Here is a 24,521-nt window from a genome sequence, read left to right on the forward strand (position 1 = left end):
GCACAACTATCTCCTGAATGTTTTGGCATTCAGGTCCAAAAAGTCACTTTCAGACAACTTCTACCATGGACAAACATGTTTGGAAGGTTTCGTTCAATTCTAAAGGGGTGCAGAAAGTGAATTCATATGGAATTCAACAACCGTATGGGAAAAAATAAAAGCTTTGCATGAAGCCTCTTTAGTGATGAGTCGCACCTAAAATCAACATGGGGGGGGGGTCATAATACGCTACAGATGTTTGTGAAAAGAACGACTTTCGGATGTCTCACGAAAAGACAAACACAGCTTTAGCTCTGCCACCTTTCACTGTGGAAGGGCGACAAACTGCTCATTACCGTAAAAAAAAAACGGAATTTGATGGGTATTTCTTTATTATGCTAATTAGATTTGAACAACCATCAGAATTGGTAAAAAACATATATATTTCGCATGCCAACATATTAGGCAAAAATGATGTCAAACACTACTCTATTGCAACATACAGTCACGTCTGAAGCGTGCTATAGAGTTCACAGCTGGCAATGCCTCATAACGATTAATCATTTGCAACAACGTCAAAAAGCGTCATCACCATCTTTTCTTTGCAGTACCTCAAACTGTCGTGATAACAAGATAAGACATTGAGTTTGTCAGAGCAGTGACTTAACATCCTAAAACCTACTCTGAGCTAGAAGTTTTCTAACAAAAGCTTTTAACAGGATTCCTTGGGCCTTTTCTGAGACACTTTGTGGATATGGCCCCAGGTTACAGGAGACATTTCAACTAATTTCAATTAATTATCGTTGACTCTTGAAGTCAACATTACATATATGGACTAATATTGAACTCCTAGTCCCAGGTAAAAGTCTTTAAAATTAAGTCGGATGTCAGGTTAATTCAGTAGAAAACCAGTAGACTGCGCTTATTTCGCCAGAATCAGGTCACTCCAGATCGTAGCAGTCGGTTCTCGACCTCTCACATCTCTCACTTCCTTTCTCCCTCTCTCTCTCCCCATCCCTATCTAACAGAGTGCCCCTTGTCCTGCACTCTCCTTCCGGCCTTGTTTCTTCAGTAGCTGGATGCGGTTGTGGCAGTAAAACTTGATGGCCCTCCAGTCGCGCTGGTTGCTGACCAGCAGAGGGCAGAGTTGCAAGCAGCGCTCGCAGTCTGCCTTGGCTGGCACGCGCAATTCCATGATGTTTCTCTTCAGGTGCGTCTCCACGGCGACTCGCTCCGCCTCCGACCAGGGCCTCTTCAGCACCCCACGCTTCCCTGGGAACACAGGACAGACTCATATGTATCAATTACCCAAATCCAAATCCATCCCCAGAGCACTAGACCCCTAATCTATACAGTGCCTTCACACCCCTTTACTTTTTCCACATTTTGTTGTGTTACAGCCTGAATTTAAAATTGATTACAGCTGGATTTTTTGTTCACTGGCCTAAAGACAACACCACATAATGTCAAAACAGATGTAATTATTATACATTAATTTTTTAAAAGTTTCCAAATGAATTACAAATGAAAAGCTGAAACCGCTTTGTTATGGTAAGTCGAAATAAGTTCAGGAGTACAAATGTGTGTCTACATAATAAGTTGCATGGACTCACTGTGTGCAGTAAAAAAAATAGGATCTTATTGAACGCAAACACATTTAGCAGATGTTATTGCAGGTGTAGTGATATGCTTGTGTTCCTATCTCCAAAAGTGCAGGAATATCTAACAATACACACAAAAAAAATATATATATAAATATATTCTAATAATAAATTCTATATACAGTTGAAGTCTGAAGTTTACATACACCTTAGCCAAATACTTTTAAACTCAGTTCACAATTCCTGACATTAACCCTTGTAAAACGGACTTTAAGACACTAACAGCTTACAGACGGTAGGCAATTAAGGTCACAGTTGTGAAAACTTAGGACACTAAAAGAGGCCTTTCTACTGACTCTGAAAAACACCAAAAGAAAGATGCCAAGGGTTCCTGCTCATCTGCGTGAACGTGCCTTAGGCATGCTGCAAGGAGGCATGAGGACTGCAGATGTGGCCAGGGCAATAAATTGCAATGTTCGTACTGTGAGACGCCTAAGACAGAGCTACAGTGAGACAGGACGGACAGCTGATCGTCCTCGCAGTGGCAGACCACGTGTAACAACACCTGCACAGGATTGGTATATCCGAACATCACACCTGCGGTACAGGAAGGCGACAACAACTGCCCGCAATAGGCTGAGAGAGGCTGGACTGAGGGCTTGTGGGCCTGTTGTAAATGCAGGTCCTCACCAAACATCACTGGAAACAACGTTGCCTATGGGCACAAACCCACCAAACGCTGGACCAGATAGGACTGGCAAAAAGTGCTCTTCACCGACGAGTCAAGGTTGTGTCTCACCAGGGGTGATGGTCGGATTTGCGTTTATCGTCGAAGGATTAAGTGTTACACCAAGGCCTGTACTCTGGAGTAGGATCGATTTGGAAGTGGAGGGTCCGTCATGGTCTGGGGCGGTGTGTCACAGCATCATCAGACTGAGCTTGTTGTCATTGCTGGCAATCTCAATGCTGTGTGGTCCTGTGTAGCTCAGTTGGTAGAGCATGGCGCTTCTAACGCCAGGGTAGTGGGTTCGATCCCCGGGACCACCCATACGTAGAATGTATGCACACATGACTGTAAGTCGCTTTGGATAAAAGCGTCTGCTAAATGGCATATATTATTATTATTATTATATTATTATTATATATTATTATTATATATTATTGAAGGAAAGACATGACCCATCCTGACATGACCCTCCAGCGTGACAATGCCACCAGCCTTACTGCTCGTTCTGTGCGTGATTTCCTGCAAGACAGGAATGTTAAGTGTTCTTCATTGGCCAGAAAAGAGCCCGGATTGAGCATGTCTGGGACCTGTTGGATCGGAGGATGAGGGCTAGGGCCATTCACCCCCAGAAATGTCAGGGAGCTTGCAGGTGTTTTGGTGGAAGAGTGGGGCAACATCTCACAGCAAAAACTGGCAAATCTGATGCAGTCCATGAGGAGGAGATGCACTGCAGTATTTAATGCATTTATTTTGACACCCCTTTGCTCAGGGACCACATTATTCTATTTCTGTTAGTCACATGTCTATGGATCTTGTTCAGTTTATGTCTCAGTTGTTAAATCGTATCTTCATACAAATATATACACATGTTAAGCTTTCTGAAAATAAACAGTTGACAATGAGGTTACTTTTTTTGCTGAAATATATACACACACATTCTATCTTTGGGAAAGTATTCTGACCCCTTCAATTTGTATGTTAGACTTATTCTAAAATGTATTTGTTTGTTTTTGTCCCCTCAATCTTCACACAATACACCATAATGACAATGCAAAAATGTTTTGCTAACCTTTTTGGGATAGGGGGCAGCATTTTCACTTTTGGATGAATAGTTTGCCCAGAGTGAACTGCCTCCTACTCTGAAGCTAACATATGCATAATACATGCATAATATTATTGAATAGAAAACCGTCTGAAGTTTCTAAAACTGTCTGAATGATGTCTGTGAGTATAACAGAACTCATATGACAGGGGAAAACCTGAGAAAAATCCAACCAGGAAGTGGGACATCTGAGGTTTGTAGTTTTTCAAAGCTTGGCCGACCGAATACACATTGAGATATGGATGAGGATGCACTTCCTAGGGCTTCCACTAGATGTCAACAGTCTTTAGAAACTGGTTTGAGGATTCTACTATAAAGGAGGGGCTCATACAACCTCTGAGTCAGTGGTCTGGCAGAGAGCCTTGGTCTCATGACACACGCTCCCACAATATCAATATCAATGTTGCCAACGTATAAGAGGGAATAGTAGGCCTAGTTGGAAAAGGCACATGATGAAAGTTTGGTTAGGTTGCCTAAACAATTATTTAATACACTAGTATGTGGCTAAAATGGCTGTGACTAAAATAAGACAAAAAAAGTCCAGAGTTTTAGTCTCCTGAAAACAAAAACTAACGAAGGATGAAATTACTAAAATGTGACTAAGATTTCTAGATTTGAAAAGATCGATAGGTGTTAGGAAGTAAACGAGTCGCTTGTCGAGTCCGTTGTTGATCAAACTTGTCTGACGCTAGCACCCACTTTCTCACAAAAATAAGCTATTGTTCAAAACAATTCACCAAAATATGCATTAATACACAAAGCATTGGGTAGGCCAAAAATACAATGGTACATACCGGACTTGGGCTGGATGCTTCTCCTTTTGTGGGCACCCGGAAGCAGAGGGTTGACAGAGGGAGGGGGTCCTTTTTTCTTGCGGGGGGGTCGACCTGGTCGCTTCTTCACCACCTCCACCTTCTCTGCCTCCCCATCCGAGTCACCTGAGAAGGAGTCTGCAGGGTTACCCGACATCACTGTTGGATAGGGATAGAAGAGGGAGAGGGCACATATGTCAACAGGAAAATAACATACAACATGCTTTGTTCATTCACCAACACCTTCCTTACAAACTCAGCAAAAAAATAAACGTCCTCTCACTGTCAACGAGGTTCATTTTCAGCAAACTTAACGTGTAAATATTTGTATAAACATAACAAGAGTCAACAACTGAGACAAACTGAACAGGTTCCACAGACATGTGACTAACAGAAATTGAGTAATGTGTCCCTGAAAAAAGGGGGGTCAAAATCAAAAGTAACAATCAGTATCTGGTGTGGCCACCAGATGCATTAAGTACTGCAGTGCATCTCTTCCTCATGGTCTGCACCAGATTTGCCAGTTCTTACTGTGAGATGTCACCCCTACTCTTCCACCAAGACACCTGCAAGTTCCCGGACATTTCACCCTCCGATCCAACAGGTCCCAGACGTGCTCAATGGGATTGAGATCCCCGCTCTTCGCTGGCCATGGCAGAACACTGACATTCCTGTCTTGCAGGAAATCACGCATTGAACAAGTAGTGTGGCTGGTGGTATTGTCATGCTAGAGGATCATCAGGATGAGCCTGCAGGAAGGGTACACATCAGGGAGGAAGGTGTCTTCCCTGTAACACAGTGTTGAGATTGCCTGCAATGACAACAAGCTCAGTCCGATGATGCTGTGACACGCCGCCCCAGACTATGATGGAGCCTCCACCTCGATCCTGCTCCAGAGTACAGCCCTCAGTGTAACGCTCATTGCTTCGACGATAAACGCGAATCCGACCATCACCCCTGGTGAGACAAAAGCTTGACTCGTCAGTGAAGAGCACTTTTTGCCAGTCCTGTCTGGTCCAGGGACAGTGGGTTTGTGCCAATAAGCCACATTGTCGCCGGTGATGTCTGGTGAGGACCTGCCTTACAACAGGCCCACAAGCCCTCAGTCCAGTCTCTCTCAGCCTATTGCGGACAGTCTGAGCACTGATGGAGGGATTGTGCTTTCCTGGTGTGACTCGGGCAGTTGTTGTTGCCATCCTGTGCCTGTCCCGCAGGTGTGATGTTCGGATTTACCGATGCTGTGCAGGTGTTGTTACGCGTGGTCTGCCAATGCAAGGACGATCAGCTGCCCGTCCTGTCTCCCTGTAGCGCCATCTTAGGCGTCTCACAGTACGGACATTGCAATTTATTGCCCTGGCCACATATACAGTCCTCATGCCTCCTTGCAGCATGCCTAAGGCACATTCATGCAGATGAACAGGGACCCTGAGCATCTTTCTTTTGGCGTTTTTCAGTCAGTAGAATGGCCTCTTTAGTGTCCTAAGTCTTCATAACTGTGACCTTAATTGCCTACGGTCTGTAAGCTGTTAGTATCTTAACGACCGTTCCACAGGTGAATGTTCATTATTTGTTTATGGGTCATTGAACAAGCATGGGAAACACAATGAAGATCTGAGAGGTTATTTGTATTTTTACGAATTATCTTTGAAAGACAGGGTCCATTTTTTTGCAGAGTTTACAATGTAAAGGACTTGGAGACTTGGGGCAACGATTTCCTCTGCAATTTACACTTGAGCTCGACCGACTAATCTGAATGGCTGTTTTCAAGTTTTCATAACAATCGGAAATCTGTATTTTTGGACACCAATTTGGCCGATTAAAAAAATGTTTTTTTTACACCTTTATTTAACTAGGCCAGTTAGTTAAGAACACATTCTTATTTTCAATGACGGCCTAGGAACTGTAAGTTAACTTCCTTGTTCAGGGGCAGAACGACAGATTTTTACCTTGTCAGCTCGGGGATTCAATCTTGTAACCTTACAGTTAACTAGTCCAACGTTCTAACCACCTGCCTCTCATTGCACTCCACAAGGAGTCTGCCTGTTACGCGAATGCAGTAAGAAGCCAAGGTAAGTTGCTAGCTAGTATTAAACTTATCTTATAAAAAACAATCAATGAATCATAATCACTAATTAACTACACATGGTTGATGATATTACTAGTTTATCTAGCGTGTCCTGCGTTGCATATAATCGATGTCGCTGCTCCAACGTGTACCTAAACATTAACATCAATGCCTTTCTTAAAATCAATACACAAGCATATATTTTTAAACCTGCATATTTAGTTAATATTGCCTGCTAACATGAATTTATTTTAACTAGGTAAATTGTGTCACTTCTCTTGCAACAGAGTCAGGGTATATGCAGCAGTTTGGGCCACCTGGCCTGTTGCGAACTGTGTGAAGACTATTTCTTCCTAATAAAGACAACCAACTTCGCCAAACGGGGGATGATTTAACAAAAGCGCATTTGCGAAAAAAGCACAATCGTTGCACGACTGTACCTAACCATAAACACTAATACCTTTCAATACACAGAAGTATATATTTTAAACCTGCATATTTAACCTGGATTTCTTTCAGCTATCAGGCAATATTAACCAGGTGAAATTGTGTCACTTGTCTTGCGTTCATTGCAGTTTGGGCAGCCTGGCTCGTTGCGAACTAATTTGCAAGAGTTTTACGTAAATGTGATATAACATTGAAGGTTGTGCAATGTAACAGCAATATTTAGACCTGGGGATGCCACCCGTTAGATAAAATACGGAACGGTTCTGTATCAAAATGATAGTTTCCGGATTCGACCATATTAATGACCAAAGGCTCGTATTTCTGTGTGTTATTATGTTATAATTAAGTCTATGATTTGATAGAGCAGTCTGAGCGATGGTAGGCAGCAGCAGGCTCGTATGCATTCATTCAAACAGCACTTTTGCCAGCAGCTCTTCGCTGTGTTTCAAGCATTGAGCTGTTTATGACTTCGAGCCTATCATCTCCCGAGATTAGGTTGGTGTAACCGATGTGAAATGGCTAGCTAGTTAGCGGGGTGCGCAGTAATAGTTTAAAACGTCACTCGCTCTGAGACTTGGAGTAGTTGTTTCCCTTGCTCTGCAAGGGCTGTGGCTTTTGTGGAGCGATGGGTAACGATGCTTCGTGTGTGGCTGTTGTCGATGTGTTCCTGGTTCGAGCCAGGGTAGGGGCGAGGAGAGGGACGGAAGCTATACTGTTACACTGGCAATACTAAAGTGCCTATAAGAACATCCAATAGTCAAAGGTATATGAAATACAAAATGGTATAGAGAAATAGTCCTATAATTTCTATAATAACTACAACCTAAAACTTCTTACCTGGGAATATTGAAGACTCATGTTAAAAGGAACCACCAGCTTTCATATGTTCTCATGTTCTGAGCAAGGAACTTAAACATTAGCTTTTTTACATGGCACATATTGCACTTTTACTTTCTTCTCCAACACTTTGTTTTTGCATTATTTAAACCAAATTTAACATGTTTCATTATTTATTTGAGGCTAAATTGATTTTGTTGATGTATTATATCAAGTTAAAATAAGTGTTCATTCAGTATTGTTGTAATTGTCATTATTACAAATAAAAAAATAATCGGTATCGGCTTTTTTTTTTTTGGGGTCCTCCAATAATCGTTATCTGTGTTGAAAAATCACAATCGGTCGACCTCTAATTTAAAAACTTGTAATGAGCAAACAGTAACATAACACATAGTCTGGAACAATGTCTGATAAGGACAGATTGTTGTACTGCAGGCAATGGAATCGCAAGGTGCAGTATTCAGAGCTCCCATCTTTTTAAAATGTTATTAGTTTGCTCACAGCTGCGAGAAAATTGGGGAGATTAATAGTTCACACCTAAATGAAATTCAACTTTTCTCTTGTATTCCCTTCTGAAGGTCACTGGTGCAAACCCTTCATGAACAGAAACTTAATTTTTTTAGGGATGGCGTTCTGTCATGAATTAGCAGTAAGTGCTAGTTTCGTCATACCAGGGCCGATTTCCCGGAAGTGTCTCCTTACCATCCAGCTCCAGACAAATGTGCTGTAGGCTCATCCCCTTGAACAGCACGCCCTGCTGCTCCCCATAAAGCACCACCCTGCCCACATGTCCCATCAACGCAGGGTCTCGGCCTATCGTGGTGCAGCTCTGGGTTACGTGGTACTCCCGCTGCAGGAAGTCTTCCAGGCGCTTGCCAGCCGCCCCGCTCGGCAGGCCCTGCCCCTCACCTTCCTCCAAGAACAGTAACTGGGTAAGGATGGCCACCTGCCGGCGCACTCGCGTTTGGGTCAGCACTCCGGGATTCTTGGCGCCACTGGCACGTGCCAGGTTGCGCAGCAGGTCGGTGCCCCGGAGCGGGGTGGCGGGCGAGTGGAAGGGCCGGGAGAAGACGTAGGGGCTGTGGGGGTCCACGCCCACATTGGCAGAGGTCTGAAGGAGCAGCTCCATGCAGGGCTCACAGTGCGGGGGCAGGATGAGGGGTTGGATACGCCCCCGCTTACCCAGCACACCTGCCCGGGGGAGGTGGCAAAGCACCTGGTGCTCGAAGGGGGAGAGGATGGCCTCTAGGCCCGTGGGGGGGTCGTTGGCCAAGTTAGCCTGGGTTGGGCTCGGTGTGGTGGTGCGGTTGTGGTAGTCCTGGGTGGTGAGCTTGGCCACTTCGCACTCACGGTGCCGGTTGTAGAGGATAAGTAGCGCCAGGCTGGAGTGGCAAAGTAGGCGCCAGGCCTCGGCCGAACTGGGGGAGCGAGATAGGGACAAGAAGGAAGAGTGTTGCTGCCGGCGGAGGAAGAGCACCAGGCAGGAGAGGGAGGATAGGAGAGGGGGCATGTGATGTCTGTGAGAGCTAGAAAAAGGAGAGGCAGAGAGAGGGAGCGTGAGAAAGTAAAAACAATAACATGTCAAAAAGTGATATTTTTACTTTATCTTCATCACAACAATAATGATAGAATATGCTGTCACTTCTCAAGCAGTTTTGATAGAGAACATCATATTTCACATTTCAGTTAGGCCCGACTTTCTTTCCAATGCAGCAGAACCATATTATCCATCACATACCTAGCCATCTCGACACTCTTATTCTCAGGACTATCCCCTTCCCCAGCTCCACACAGCTCCTCACCCGGCTCTTCTTCCTCCGGCTTGGGGATAGAACGTGGAGGTATCTCTTCCTCCTTGCTCCTGAAGCACTCCTCTGTTTTCTGCTGCTCCTCCTTTGCTCTCTTTGGCCTACGGCCCCTCCTGGCTGGTGTGGGCAGACTTTTAACCGGTGCCACTGCAGGGGCGAAGCATTGCTTTGGCGTCTGCACCGATAAGTTGGAGCCTTTCTTGGCCACAGCCGACTGAGCAGACAGTGAGAGCGAAAAGGAGACCGCCCCCGAGGAACTTCGAGTGGCCGGCGCATCCCTCTCTCTCTCCCTGGAGAAAGGAGGGGGAGGGGCGGGAGCAGAGGATGAGGAGGGCTGGGGGGAGGCGAAGGTATGGCCATGAGAGGTGGTGGTGGAGTGAGGATGGGAGGAGGTAGAGGAGGAGTGTGTGTGGCGTGTGGCTAGATCCATGGCCGCCCTGACCTTTGGCTGGTTGGCATGGTGTTTCTCCAGGTGGCGCGCCAGCGAACGGTAGTGGCGGCCGCAGTAGGAACAGTCCTGTCGTCGGCTGACAGTAGCCCCGCTGGAGCTGCCAATGTTTATGTTGATGTTGTTGTTGATATTGGTGGTGGGGGGCGCCAGGGTAGTGGCGGCCTGAGACTGGGTGGCAGTCAATCGGGAGGATAACAACGAGCAGGGGTGGCCGGGTCCCACCCTGGGATTAGCGGCGCTGTTCTTCTTGGTGGTGACCGTGACAGCTATCTTGCGCTTCTTTCGGCGACTGAGCATACGGCCCCTCAGCTCCTCCATCTCTTCTTCTTCATCATCGTCGTCATCTTCTTCTCTGTCTGAGTCGCTGGGCTCAGAGTGGGTGAGCGGGGAGGAGGAAGGGGAGAGGGACCAGGAGGGGGTGAGGTAGTCAGAGAGAGACAGAGGGTGGGGCCCGGGCTCTTCCTCCTGTTCAGAGACAAACCCCAAAACAAGACAAAAGAAACTTTGTAAATACCCTCTGTAACCAATAGATTAAATGAGCTTGAGGTAGGGTCACAACCGTTTTGATTACCTTCTTAATGTTATTGTCTGGGTTAAAGCTGCAGTCAAACCCCCGCGAAGACACAGAGCTATGGAATCCCTAGAATATTCATAACACAACCAAAAGGCTTCAATATGCATTCAGAGTATTATTATCTGAGTGCCACAACAATTACAATGGGCATTGCAATGTTTTTTCTTAGAACAAGGAGACAACATGAATGCATCTAATGCCTACAGATGAACGTCAATTTTGATGTGTATACTGTTGCTGTTAGTCAGAAGTCATGACCTCTAACAACAATAATTCCCCAAGTATATTTAAGAATGGCTGAAATGGGTTTGCGATGAGTTAAGCTGGTGATGTTATCAGCAAGTCAATCACCATGGCGTTCTCTCCCCAGTCCGTCAGGCTGTAGTCCACCGTGATCTCCTCCCCTTTGGCGATGTCATGGATCGCTATAACAACCAGTCGCACCTGGCTTCCACAGTGCACCTCTCGGATTCTGCAGTTGGGAGGGGGGTGGAAGAGCACTGGCCCCCGGACACCACTCGCCTCCTCCTCACCCAGCTCCGACACGCTGTACAGAGAAACACAGTAACGTTACATACCATCCACTCACCATTGGATTGGTCGTCACCAGGCCTGGTCCTGGAGAGATACACTGTGTGCTGCCTTTTATTCTACTCCAGCACTGACACACCGGATTTCCCTGATCAAGGTCTTGGTGAAGTGTGGGCCATTCTACGGTAAAGGATTTGCACTTTGACTCAGTTTTTTTACTTAACAAATGTATGCCAAACAAAAAATGAATATTTTGAACAAACCATACAATGACATGCAAAAGGACTAATTGTGACAATGTCCACTGAACATTTTTCAAAAACAAATTAAGTGGAAGAATTGTGCAAATGCAAACTTTGATAATGGAATTAATGTAAAATCTTCCTCAGGTTTATGCGACCACATTTCCAAAAACTTCTAAATATCTGTTCCGAATTAAAATTCAAACATCTAAGCTATTTGTTTTAAATCCCCATTAGCTGCTGCCAAGGCAGCACACCAATACATACCCACAGCACAAAATGTACACTACCACCATACAACAATATTAAAACGTACAGTGTGTGTGTGGGCTAGCGTGTGTGTGTCTTGTGCTGTACTCAGTACTGTATTGTACTGCTATTCGAACATCTCATTCCAAAAACATGGGCATTCATATGGAGTCGGTCCCCCCTTTGATTCTATACCAGCCTCCACTCTTCTGGGAAGGCTTGCCACTAGAAGTTGGAACATTTCTGCGGGGACATGCTTCCATTCAACCACAAGAGCATTAGTGAGGTCAGGCACTGATGTTGGGCAAATAGGCCTGGCTCGCAGTCGGCGTTCAAATTCATCGAAAGGTGTTTGAAGGGGTTGAAGTCAGGGCTCTGTGCAGGCCAGTCAAGAGCTTTGACACCGATCACGACAAACCATTTCTGTACTGACCTTGCTATGTGCACGAGGGCAGTGTCATGCTGAAACAGGATAGGGCCTTTCCCAAACGGTTGCCACGAAGTTGGAAGCACAGAATCCTGTAGAATGTCATTGTATGCTGCGGCTTTAAGATTTTCATTCACTGGAAGGAAAGGGCCTAGCCCGAACCATAGACAAATAGCCCCAGACCATTATTCCTCCTCCACCAACCTTGACATATGGCACTATACATTCGGACAAGTAGCGTTCTCCTGGCATCAGCCAAACCCAGAGTCGTTTGTCAGACTGCTGGATGGTGAAGCATGATTCATCATTCCAGAGAATGCATTTCCACCCTTTCCAGAGTCCAATGGCGGCGAGCTTTACACCACTCCAGCCGACACTTGGCATTGCGCATGATCTTAGGCTTGTGCACGGATGCTCGGCCATGGAAAAAATTATTTCATGAAGCTCCCGACAAACAGTTTTTGTGGTGACATTGCTTCCAGAGGCAGTGTGGAACTCGGTAATGAGTTTTGCAACCGAGAACAAAAAAAATGTACGCGCCAGGCACTTCAGCACTCGCCGGTCTCGTTCTATGTGATTGTGTGGCCTACCACTTTGCGGCTGAGGACGTTGTTGCTCTGAGCCATTTAAACTTCAGAATAACAGCACTTACAGTTGACTGGGGCAGCTCTAGCAGGGCAGACATTTTACAAACTGACTTGTTGGAAAGGTGGCATCCTTTGACGGTGCCACATTGAAAGTCACTGAGCTCTTCAGTATGGCCATTCTACTGCGAATGTGTGTCTTTGGAGATTGCATGGCTGTCTGCTCTTTTTTATAATCTTTCAATAAGCAAAAATATTGGATATCTTATTGAAGCTGGTGTACAAAACCGAAAGTAAAAGATGCAAAATTGTAACTTAATGCGATGCCTAGAAATAATGCGCATAGAACATATCTACAGCATCTTAAAACCTGCTTTCAATGAGAACAACAGATCTATAACTCACATTTCTATGTGAATTTGGTTGGGTCGCCCAAAAAAATACATTTTGCAGCGTTAATCCCTTTTTAATTCAGGCTGTAACACAAAATGCAGAAAAAGTACTGAAAAATATAATTCATTATTCTATCTAAAAACCTCTCCCTAATTTCTGAATCACGCTGAATCACGCTTGTAATGTCAGTAGGCTATGCTTCGGCGGTGGGAGGAGCAGGTAGCCTACACGGACAGAAAGATTTTCAGCTGGCAGGCAGACACTGGAATACGTTTGAGTGACAGATTGAGGGCTTTGCATAGGTGCCTTGTAATGTTTTTTTTTGTGGGACTGAAAAAAAGAGTCCCGGAACATAAAATAACGTTATTAACCAGTTCCCATGCTTTTAAATAACAGTTCACTTTCGTTCCCGGTTCTGTTCCTAAAAACCAACCCCTGGTTATGTGTAACTAAAGTATGCCTACTAGGCTAGGTGTACTCTGTAGCCTAGGCCTACTTACGTATGTGTATATGTTTGTTAATATTTTTACCATTCATTTATACTGAACAAAATGATAAGATGCAACATGTAGTGTTGTTCCCATGTTTCATGAAACTGGAAAAAAAAAAGTCCCCGAAACATTCCATACACACAAAAAGCTTCTCTCAAATGTTGTGCATAAATTCTGTTTACATCCCTGTTAGTGAAAATGTCTCCTTTGCCAACATAAACTATCCATCTGACAGGTTTAGCATATGAAGAAGCTGATTAAATAGCAGGACCATTACACAGGTGCACCTTCTGCTGGGGACAATAAAAGGCCAAATATGCAGTTGTGTCACAACACAATGCTAGAGATGTCTCAAGTTGAGAGCGTGCAATTGGCATGCTGACTCTAGGAATGTCAACCAACGCTATTACCAGAGAATTTAATGTTAATTTCTCTACCATTAGCCGAAGTAGAGAACTTTGGCAGTACCTCCAACCACACCAGCCCAGGACCTCCAATTCCGGCTTCTTCACCAGCAGGATCGTCTGAGGCCAGCCACCCGGACAGCTGATGAAACTGTGGGTTTGCACAACCGAAGGATTTCTGCATAAACTGTCAGAAACAGTCTCAGGGAAGCTCTTCTGCGTGCTCGTCATCCTCACCAGGACCTTGATCTGACTGCAGTACAGCGTCGTATCTGACTTCAGTGGGCAAATGCTCACCTTCAATGGCCACTGGCACACCGAAGAAGTGTGCTCTTCACAGATAAATCCCGGTTTCAACTGTACTGGGTAAATTGTATCGTGTGGGCGAGCAATTTGCTGATGTCAATGTTGTGAACACAGTGCCCCATTGTGGCGGTGAGGTTATAGTATGTGCAGGCATAAGCTACGGGCAATGAATACAATTGCATTTCATTGATGGTAATTGAATGCACAGAGATAGTGACAAGATCCTGAGGCCCATTGTCACACCATTCATCCACCGCCATCACCTGATGTTTCAGCATGATAATGCACGGCTCGTGTCGAAAGGATCTGTACACAATTCCTGGAAACTGAAAATGTCCCAGTTCTTCCACGGCATGCATACTCACCAGACATGTCACCCGTTGAGCATGTATGGTATGCTCTGGATTGACATGTAAAACAATGGGTTGTAGTTCACGCCAATATTCAGCAACTACGCACAAACTGTGTCATAGTCATGATTTAAATGCATTATCCACGTGTGGTTGTTTCTGGGGTTTTTTTACTCATCAAATAAATCAAAACAAAAAATGCAACTAAAAAAAATTCAACATTTCATTGAGCACTTTCTAGATAAGATCAGAAACATTTCATGTATTTCTCATCAAGCTTGATATCCTCATACCTTTCATTATCACATATTGGCTGTCGGTTTCAGAAGAACACATTTTTTTTAAGTGTAATTGAGTAATCCTATTGTCTCTCTCACCAGAGCTGGGAGGGGTCAGCAAGGTAGTAAGGGCTTCCGGGTGGAGGCAGTCTGTCCTCCGCTCCCTCTGGGTACTGCCCACCACCTAGGAGAGTTACACACAGGTAAGAACAGCAGCACACATTTAACCCAATGTATACAGTGCCTTGCGAAAGTATTCACCCCCCTGGTACTTCTATTTTGCTTCCTTACAACCTGGAATTAAAATGGATTTTTTTGGGGGGGGGGGTTGTATAATTTCAGTTACACAACATGCCTACCACTTAATATTTTTTTATTGTGAAACAAATAAGACATAAGACAAAAAACAGAAAACTTCAGTTTGCATAACTATTCATCCCTCCAAAATCAATACTTTGCAGAGGTACCTTTTGCAGAAATTACAGCTGCAAGTCTCTGGGGAATGTCTCCATAGGTTTGTCACATCTAGCCACTGGGATTGTTGCCCATTCTTCAAGGCAAAACTGTTCAAGCTCCTTCAAGCTGGATGGGTTCCACTGGTGTACAGCAATCTTTAAATCATACCACAGATTCTCAATTGGATTGAGGTTTGGGCTTTGCCTAAGCCATTCCAAGACATTTAAATGTTTTCCCTTAAACCACTTAAGTGTTGCTTTAGCAGTATGCTTAGAGTCATTGTCCTGCTGGTAGGTGAACCTCGGTCCCAGTCTCAAATCTCTGGAAGACTGAAACAGGTTTCCCTCAAGACTTTCCCTGCACCATCCATCATTCCTTCAATTCTGAACATGTTTCCCAGTCCTTGCCGATGGAAAAACATCCCCACAGCATGTTGCTGCCACCACCATGCTTCACTGTGGGGATGGTGTTCTCATGGTGTTGAGAGGTGTTGAGTTTGCGCCAGACATAGCATTTTCCTTGATGCCCAAAAAGCTACATATTTGTCTCATCTGTCCGGAGTACCTTCTTCCATATGTTTGGGGAGTCTCCCACACACCTTTTGGCGAACACCAAACGCATTTGCTTATTTTTTTCTTTAAGAAATGGCTTTTTTTTAGGCCACTCTTCCGTAAAACCCAGCTCTGTGGACAGTACGGCTTAAAGTGGTCCTATGGTCAGATACACCAATCTCCGCTATGGAGCTTTGCAGCTCCTTCAGGGTTATCTTTCGTCTCTTTATTGCCCCTCTGATTAATGCCCTCCTTGCCTGGCACGTGAGTTCTGGTGGATGGCCCTCTCTTGGCAGGTTGTGGTGCCATATTCTTTACATTTTTTAATAATGGATTTAATAGTGCTCCGTGGGATGTTCAACATTTAGGATATTTTTTTATAACCCAACCCTGATTTGTACTTCTCCACAACTTTGTCCCTGACCTGATTGGAGAGCTCCTTGGTCTTCATGGTGCCACTTGCTTGGTGGTGTTACAGACTCTGGGGCCTTTCAGAACACGTGTATCATGTGACAGATTATGTGACACTTAAATAAAGTCCACCTGTGTGGAATCTAACTAATTATGTGACTTCTGAAGGTAATTGGATGCACCAGATCTTATTTAGGGGCTTCATAGCTAAGGGGGTGAATACATATGCACGCACCACTTTTCCATTTTTTATTTTAGAGAAGTTATTTTTTTCCATTTCACTTCACCAATATGTCCAGAATGTAATATTATAATATAATATGTCCATTAGATGACCATAATATGTAATATTATAATATGTCCATTGCATGAAATCCAAATAAAAAATCTATTTAAATTACAGGTTGTAATGCAACAAAATAGGAAAAACACCAAGGGGGATGAATACTTTTGCAAGGCACTGTACTTACACATACATCTACACACAACAACCCATAATGACAAAGTGAAAACATGTTTAGACATTTTTGCACATTCATTGAAAATTAAATAAACAAATATGTAATTTACCTAAGCATTCACACGCAGAGTCAGTACTTTGTAAAAGTACCTTTGGCAGTGATTACAGCCGTGAGTCTTTCTGGGTAAGTCTCAATTTTTTATTTATTATTATTTAAATGTAACCTTTATTTAACTAGGCAAGTCAGCTAATAAAAATTTGTTCTTTACAATGACGGCCTACCCTGGCCAAACCCGGACGACGCTGTGCCAATTGTGCACCGCCCTACGGGACTCCCAATCACGGCCGGATGTGAAACAGTCTGGATTTGAACTGGGGACTGCAGTGACGTCTCTTGCATTGGGATGCACTGCTTTACACCACTGTGCCACTCGGGAGCCCCCGCTAAGAGCGTTCCACACCTGGATTTTACAACATTTGGCGATTGATCTTTTCAAAATTGTTTAATAAGCTGTCAAATTGGTTGTTGATAATTGCTTGACAACCATTGTTCAGGGCTTGCCATAGAATTCCAAGTAGATTTAAGTCAAAACTGTAACTTGGCCACTCAGGAACATTCACCGTCTTTTGTTAAGCAACTCCAGTGTAGATTTGGCCTTATGTTTAAGGTTATTGTCTTGCTGAAAGGAACCAGATTTTCCTCTAGGATTTTGTCTGTGCTGTGCTCCATTCTGTTTGTTTTTATCCTGAAATACTCCCCAGTCCTTAATGATTACAAGCATACCCATAACGTGAGGCATCCACCACTACGCTTGAAAATATGGGGAGTGGTACTCAGGAATGTGTTGTATTGGATTTGCCCCAAACAAAACACTTTGTATTCAGGACAAAGAGTGAAATTGCTTTGACACATTTTTTGCAGTATTACAGTAGAGCCTTGTTGTAAACAGGATGCATGTTTAGGAATGTTTTACTCTGTACAGGCTTCCTTCTATTCACTCTGTCAATTAGGTTAGTATTGCGGAGTAACTACAAAGTTGATGCATCCTCAGTTTCTCCCATCACAGCCATTAAACACTAACTGTTTTAAAGCCACCAATGGCCTGATGGTGAAATCCCGAGTGGTTTACTTCCTCTCCGGAAACTGAGTTAGGAAGGACGCATGTATCTTTATAGTGATTGGGTGATTTGATACCATCCAAAGTGTAATTAACAACTTCACCATGCTAATTAATAACTTCACCATGCACAAAGGGATATTCAATGTCTGCTTTCTTTTAACCATGTATCCCTTGTTTGCAAAGCATTGGAAAACCTTCCAGGTCTTTTAATCTGTGTTTGAAATGCACTGCAACACTAAGGGACCTTACAGATAATTATGTGTGGGGTACAGAGATGAGGTAGTCATTCAAAAATCATGTTAAAAATGATTGTTGCAACTTGTGACTTGTTAAGCAAATTTCTACTCCTGAACTTATTTAGGCTTGTCATAACATAGGGGTTGAATACTTACTGACTCAAGGTATTCCAGCTTCACATTTTTTTTTAATGAGTTTGTAAAAACTTCAAAAACATCATTCCAGTTTGACATTATGGGGTACTTTGTGTAGGCCAGTAACAAAGTCATACCGTAATACAAACATTTAGAAAAAGTCCAGGGGTGTGAATACTTTCTGACGGCACATGATAGGGTGTCTGTCTGTGTTTGTGTTTACCCGGACTGTAGCTGTGTTCAGACAGACTTTCCTCCTCTTCATCCTCGGTCACGTAGGCCTGGTCACACACCTTCACAGGTGTACCCTTCCTTTTTCTCCCACACACCCGCCTACAAAACACACGCGGGGTTCCTTTAGCCCTTGTCCATGACTCTCTGTTCCATTACACATAAGAGTCATAGGACAAAGGAGTCTTCGGTACGTGGGAGTTTTGTTAAGTGCCCAAACGCTCAGTCTGAATATTAACATGCATCGCTTGCGGTACAGGTTTTGGGAGCATAAGGACCTTATCTTTCGTACGAGTGAGAAATAATAAATAAATAAAAAAGGTTGCATTGATTACACATCTCTATAGGGTTACCGTTCCCACGTGGCCATAATCGCCATTACAGCGAGTGTTTACGGCAGACAGATGGAAGACAGCTAATTAGTACAAGTGGTCCCACTATGTAGCATGCACCGAACACCTGTGTGTAACTGAAGAAGTTCTTCAGAAACATGTCATCACTGAAAAATACTGTCGGATGCAACTGTAATAAAAGCCTTTTAAAACAGTGTACAGTAAGTGTATATTTTGCATTTGTGAAATTACTTTTAATGTGATATAAAAGGGGCGTTATGTTTCTAGAACTGCAATTTGGAATCCATTCACGTTTAGCTTGAGTATTTGGCTGCCAGAGAAAATCTACCTCTGAAGATATCGTATAAGGTCCTTGAACCTTAAGGAGTAATTTAAGAGTAGGGTATATCTTGGGCTAGGGTTCCCTTCAGATTAAGAACATTTCAGTTTAAAAATGTACTGCATAGAGCAGACAGATTTATGTTGTCGATGACAATAATTGCATTTCTAGATAGAGGTAGCGTTCTCCTGGCATCCGCCAAACCCAGATTCATCCGTCGGACTGCCAGATGGTGAAGCAGGATTCATCACTCCAGAGAACGCATTTCCACTGCTCCAGCGTCCAATGGCTGCGAGCTTTACACCACTCCAGCCGACACATGGCATTGCACACGGTGATCTTAGGCTTGTGTGAGGCTTCTCAGCCATGGAAAACCATTTAATAAAACTCCAAACAAAAAGTTGATTTCCAAGATGGCGTAGCAGTGCAGACGTGTTTTGTTCGTCCTCTCGTGTACTTCCGTATTTTTCGTATATATTTCAATTTAATTTTCAATCTCTTCTCCATTTTAGTTCAATTATACCTTCCAGTAACCTGCCTCGCCCATTGTGATATGGAACCGCTATTATTTTTAGACCTTAGCAAGAACCACCTAGCCATCAGAAGCTAACCAGCTAATTAGCTACAAGCTATTTAGTCATTGTTAGCCACTGCTAGCGACCTTTACCTTCTGCACAGATACCAGACATTTTTATTTCAATTTTTCTTTTGCCTGGATAATACTCGCAAGCCTACCAGTAACGGACTGTCTCTCCACTACAACGCCGGATTCCTGCCGAAATCCCTCGACCATTAATCCTGATCTTCACAGCTAGCTAGCACCCACCGAGTTACCCAGTACCGAAGCTATCCCTGAGGCCCACCTCCAGGTCTACTCAGTTGTTCACCCGGACTCCACCCAAACACAGCTAGAACACACTACTCCACCGGATCCTTGCCGTAAGCTCTGGACATTGGCATCGGATCACCGCTGCTACCGAGTGGCTGTAGTGGCTAATGCCCCTGTCCCGAAGCAAGCACCAGTTTGCAGTGACCCAGGCGCGTCTCCCGGCTAGAAAACTAAATGACTACAACTAAGATACCTCTTTCGTCATCTGGCTTGGATCCTTAATCGACACGGCGCCCCGCCGCACCACTACGACTGGTCTGCCGCGAATACTCCATCTGCTGTGCCTTCAACCGGCCTCCGTCGGAGCACATGCTTCTACTAGCCCCGGGCTACTAACTTTAAACACCATGTCGCCCGAATGCTAGCGTAGTAGCGACTACTCCGCGACTTCCCTGTTCCATCTATTGCTGCACCCTGGACCCTATGATCACTTGGCTACATAGCAGACGCCTGCTGGACTGTCCATTAATCACGGTACTCCATTCGGTTTATTTTGTTTTGTTTATCTGTCGGCTCTAGCCGCGAACTGAGGCCCTGTCTGTAGTTAACCGACCCTCTCTGCCCATTCATCACCCTTTTACCTGTTGTTGTTTTAGCTGATTAGCTGTTGTTGTCTCACCCGTTGTTGTCTTAGCTAGCTCTCCAAATCAACACCTGTGATTACTTTATGCCTCGTTGTATGTCTCTCTCATATGTCAATATGCCTTGTATACTGTTGTTGAGATTAGTTATCATTGTTTTAGTTTACAATGGAGCCCCTAGTTCCACTCATTATACCTCTGATACCTCATTTGTCCCGCCTCCCACACATGCGGTGACCTCACCCATTATAACCAGCTTATCCAGAGATACAACCTCTCTTATCATCACTCAGTGCCTGGGCTTACCTCGGCTGTACCCGCACCCCACCATACCCGTCTGCACATTATGCCCTGAATCTATTCTACCACGCCCAGAAATATGCTCCTTTTATTCTTTGTCCCCAACGCTCTAGGCGACCAGTTTTGACAGCCTTTAGCCGTACCCTCATCCTACTCCTCCTCTGCTCCTCGGGTGATGTGGAGGTAAACCCAGGACCTGTGTGTCCCCAGGCACCCATATTTGTTGACTTCTGTGATCAAAAAAGTATTGGTTTCATGCATGTCAACATCAGAAACCCTAAGTGTATTTTACTCACTGTGCCAACCCTGATGTCCTTGCCGTGTCTGAATCCTGGCATAGGAAGGCCACCAACAATTCTGAGATTTCCATACCCAACTACAACATTTTCCATCAAGATAGAACTGCCAAAGGGGGAGGAGTTGCAATCTACTGCAGAGATAGCCTGCAAAGTTATGTCATACCTTCCAGGTCTATACACAAACAGTTTGAACTTCTAATTTAACAAATTAACCTCTCCAGAAATAAGTCTCTCACTGTTGCCGCCTGCTATCGACCCCCCTTCACCCCCAGCTGTGCCCCCCCCCATCTAGCTTCAGAGATCCTGGAAGGATATTGACCACATCCCATCAGTCGAGGAAGCCTGGTCATTCTTTAAAAGTAATTTCCTCACCATCTTAGATAAGCATGCCACGTTCAAAAAAATGCAGAACTAAGAACAGATATAGCCCTTGGTTCACTCCAGAACTGACTGCCCTTGACATCCTGTGGCGGACTGTAATAGCATCGAATAGTCCCCGCGATATGCAACTGTTCAGGGAAGTACACACAGTCAGTCAGGAAAGCAAAGGCTTGCTTTTTCAAGCAGAAATTCACATCCTGTAGCTCGAACTCCAAAAAGTTTTGGGACACTAAAGTCCATGGAGAACAAGAGCGCCTCCTCCCAGCTGCCCACTGCACTGATGCTAGGTAACATGGTCACCACCGATAAATCTATGATAATTCTATGACGATGTCACATTGAAAGTCACTGAGCTCCTCAGTACCGGCCATTCTACTGCCAATGTTTGTCTTTGGAGATTGCATGGCTGTGTGCTCGATGGAATACACTCGTCAGCAACAGGTGTGGCTGAAATAGTCGAATCCACTGATTTGAAGGGGTGTTCACATACTTGTATAAAGTGACTTGTATTTACATCTGCCACATTATGAATAGGCAATTTCTTGCAATCAAATAACCCCAAGAAAAGTCTACCGCCACTCGTAGTAAGGCATTTTCTACTACCATATTGAATAACTGAATCACAACAATGTTATTCTAATATTGTTTCTAAAGTTAAATTCAAAACAGCAACGAAATAGATATGGCATTAACAATTGGGATGACATAGTATCAATATTATTATAACATCTGTCTATCAACAAATGGGATCAAATCCATAAATAATCTAAATAATCTGATAAAGACACAAAATAATAGCTTTATAAAATAAACATTGAACAAACTCTAATAGCAGACCTATATAAAATGCGCCCGACTCCACACACCTGAGATACCTTTGCATCCCTCATTCGCTCTCTCTGATACAGTAGACCACAAATCGGTCAGATCATCAACACAGTGAAAATGATGCCTGAATTTAACCCCCCAACATCATCAGTTTGAATAAAGATGATCTAGCTAGCTACCAAAACATCTGGTATGCAGATTTTTATGAAATATTTACAAATAATGAATCATCTATGAATAATGTATCTCGCTAGTTAGCAAACGTTATAGTTATCAGAATCAAGTAAGGCATGTCCTAAATACAATTAAATCTAGATAACTAGTCAGTTAGCGAAGATTTCTGCTCTGCCGATATAACTAACCTAACGCCTTAGCTGGCCGGACAAGCTAAAATGGCTAGCTGGCTGGCTATTGAAATAACAGACAGCCCATTACTGCTGGCCAGCTTCCAAACGAAAGAGCAACATCATACCGCTTAATCGGCGTTAAGAGAAGTGGGTGACCGTAATTGTGGATGCTTGCACATACTAAACTAGTTAGTGATCCCGAAGCGAAAAAGCACTTTTCCTGTGTTTCATTTTTGTAGGCAGAATCATCACGTGGATGGAAGCCTGGAACTAAACAAACACACGCTTAGGCAGGACTTTGCGTTCTACTTCACTTTAAACAAAGTAACGTTAGCAAGTGATCAGATACACAACACAAAAATGTATTACCCAGCAAGCTATTTATCTCACCCCTGGGGCGGCGGCGGTGGCGGTTTGCTCCCATCCCCGTCACTGTCGAGGGTCGGTGGCTCCCGGTAGTCAAAAGGCGACCGTACGTTCTCCGCCATTAGGACTGCTCTCCTACCCGTCCTCGCGCTCCGGTAGATTGCCCAAAGCGCATGTGCGAGGATGCAGAGGTTTATGGCAAAATGGGGGTAGAATAGCACAATTACAATGGGTAGGCCTGTACTTTTTTTTGCCAATTTCTTTAATAAAAGGTATGCCTATGGAATACTGTCTTGAATTGACAAAGAAATATATGGATTTAGCAGCCCATAGCCTAATTTCGTCTGTCAAACAGGTAGACCTACTTCATTTCTTAAATAGGAAGAAATAGGCTCCAACACAAGCCCTCTGGTTGTTCGTAAAGTCTAATGAAAATGAAGACTGTTTAAATTAATTATGCCTACTTTCAGCACCTTGAGCTGGTTACTATGGGACGTCAATAAATTCCCAATAATTAGATTATTGATGTATTATACTGATGTAAAGCCTTGTCAATTCGTAATCCCATCCCTTCTTTTTGTTAGGTTAATATTTAAGAAAATAAAATGGATTCGATAATGCTAGAGAAAAAGCTGTAAAATACCCAGAAAAGACGTGAATCTGATACATATGGGGATATGCTTCATTTCTTTGGTTAAGCTGCAACTTTCTATAGCGGAGGCGACAAAACATAGGCTTTGCTTGGGAAGTAATCTAATTCTGTCACTATCAATTGATTGATCTTTCACTTTGATTCATAAACTTAGATTTCCAAGTCATATTGACATTTGGGCTTTGTAGTCAGACCACCACAACCGACGAGTTCCACATTGCTGGGGGCTAGCTGAGAACAAGGAAGAACGCCAACAGCTTTAAGTCTCAACCCTTCCTCTTCACTGATTTGTTCATGACATAGAGCCTGAGTCCAACATTCCATTCAACGTTAACTGGCCACTAACTATTACTGGGGCACTAACTAGTACTGGTGCATAAATACATTGACTCAAGAGTGTGAGCAGTTCCTCGAGCTCCTGAGCAGTTTCTCAGGCAGGGCAGGCCCCAAGTCGGCAAGCAAGATTGGCACGGTAAAGCTTAGGCCAGCTGTTACTCTCCTTTCACAGAAGGAGTACCTCTATGGGGGAAGTTGCCAAACGATGCTCGTGTTTCACCTGGGAGCACTGTCATTGTTGAGCCCACCTCCGCCTGCTCAGCCCTTAAGGACATTCTGTTAGAGAAAGTCCTAACACCCATGTGGGGAGATCGCTGGGTCCCAAAGAAAGTCCTGAACGCATCACTAATCCCGGTCACACTGCGCCGCAACGCCAAGCTAGTGGATGTCTCTCCTTGCCTTATCAGTGGAGAACCTGCCCGTCACGCAGGGGCTGCAATGTCAGTGTGACACCCCAAGTCCTGCCATTTCCTCACAAAGGATGGCTGACCCCACACAGCTGTTGACGGACTATGGTTAGAGCGACGTGGATATCGAGAAGTGAAGTATCTGCTGATTGCAAAGCTAAGCTGGCCGAGATCTTAGTGAAGTACCAAGATGTCTTCTTGAAG

General features: G+C 44.1%; 1 protein-coding gene across 3 annotated transcripts; it reads right to left on the reverse strand.

Moving 5' to 3' along the window:
- Window positions 1-349: 349 nt before the first annotated feature.
- Window positions 350-23,144, reverse strand: LOC124008617. 3 transcript variants are annotated; one of them, XM_046320024.1, is made up of 9 exons: window positions 22,947-23,144; window positions 18,252-18,361; window positions 14,758-14,842; window positions 10,755-10,950; window positions 10,401-10,469; window positions 9,309-10,294; window positions 8,273-9,096; window positions 4,204-4,380; window positions 350-1,251 (listed from the first exon to the last, which is right to left on the reverse strand). In XM_046320024.1, the coding sequence occupies exons 1-9, from the start codon at window positions 23,042-23,044 to the stop codon at window positions 1,001-1,003; spliced, it is 2,796 nt and encodes a 931-aa protein (XP_046175980.1). In that variant the 5' UTR covers window positions 23,045-23,144; the 3' UTR covers window positions 350-1,000. The 3 variants fall into 3 exon arrangements, with proteins under 3 accessions (XP_046175980.1, XP_046175982.1, XP_046175981.1); XM_046320026.1 differs by lacking the exon at window positions 18,252-18,361 and having other exon boundaries at window positions 22,947-23,104; XM_046320025.1 differs by lacking the exon at window positions 18,252-18,361 and having other exon boundaries at window positions 22,926-23,104.
- Window positions 23,145-24,521: the final 1,377 nt, after the last annotated feature.

This window comes from Oncorhynchus gorbuscha, linkage group LG21 (assembly GCF_021184085.1).
Source record: "Oncorhynchus gorbuscha isolate QuinsamMale2020 ecotype Even-year linkage group LG21, OgorEven_v1.0, whole genome shotgun sequence".
Lineage (NCBI taxonomy): Eukaryota > Metazoa > Chordata > Actinopteri > Salmoniformes > Salmonidae > Oncorhynchus > Oncorhynchus gorbuscha.

Bases quoted from the DNA above. Each gene is read 5' to 3' on its own strand.
- LOC124008617 (XM_046320024.1), bottom strand. From the start codon at position 23,044: ATGGCGGAGAACGTACGGTCGCCTTTTGACTACCGGGAGCCACCGACC. The intron at 18,362-22,946 runs GTGAGATAAATA...TGTGTTTTGTAG, and splicing joins CCACCGCCGCCGCCCCAGGG to GCGGGTGTGTGGGAGAAAAA. The intron at 1,252-4,203 runs GTATGTACCATT...CTGTGTTCCCAG, and splicing joins AAGCATCCAGCCCAAGTCCG to GGAAGCGTGGGGTGCTGAAG.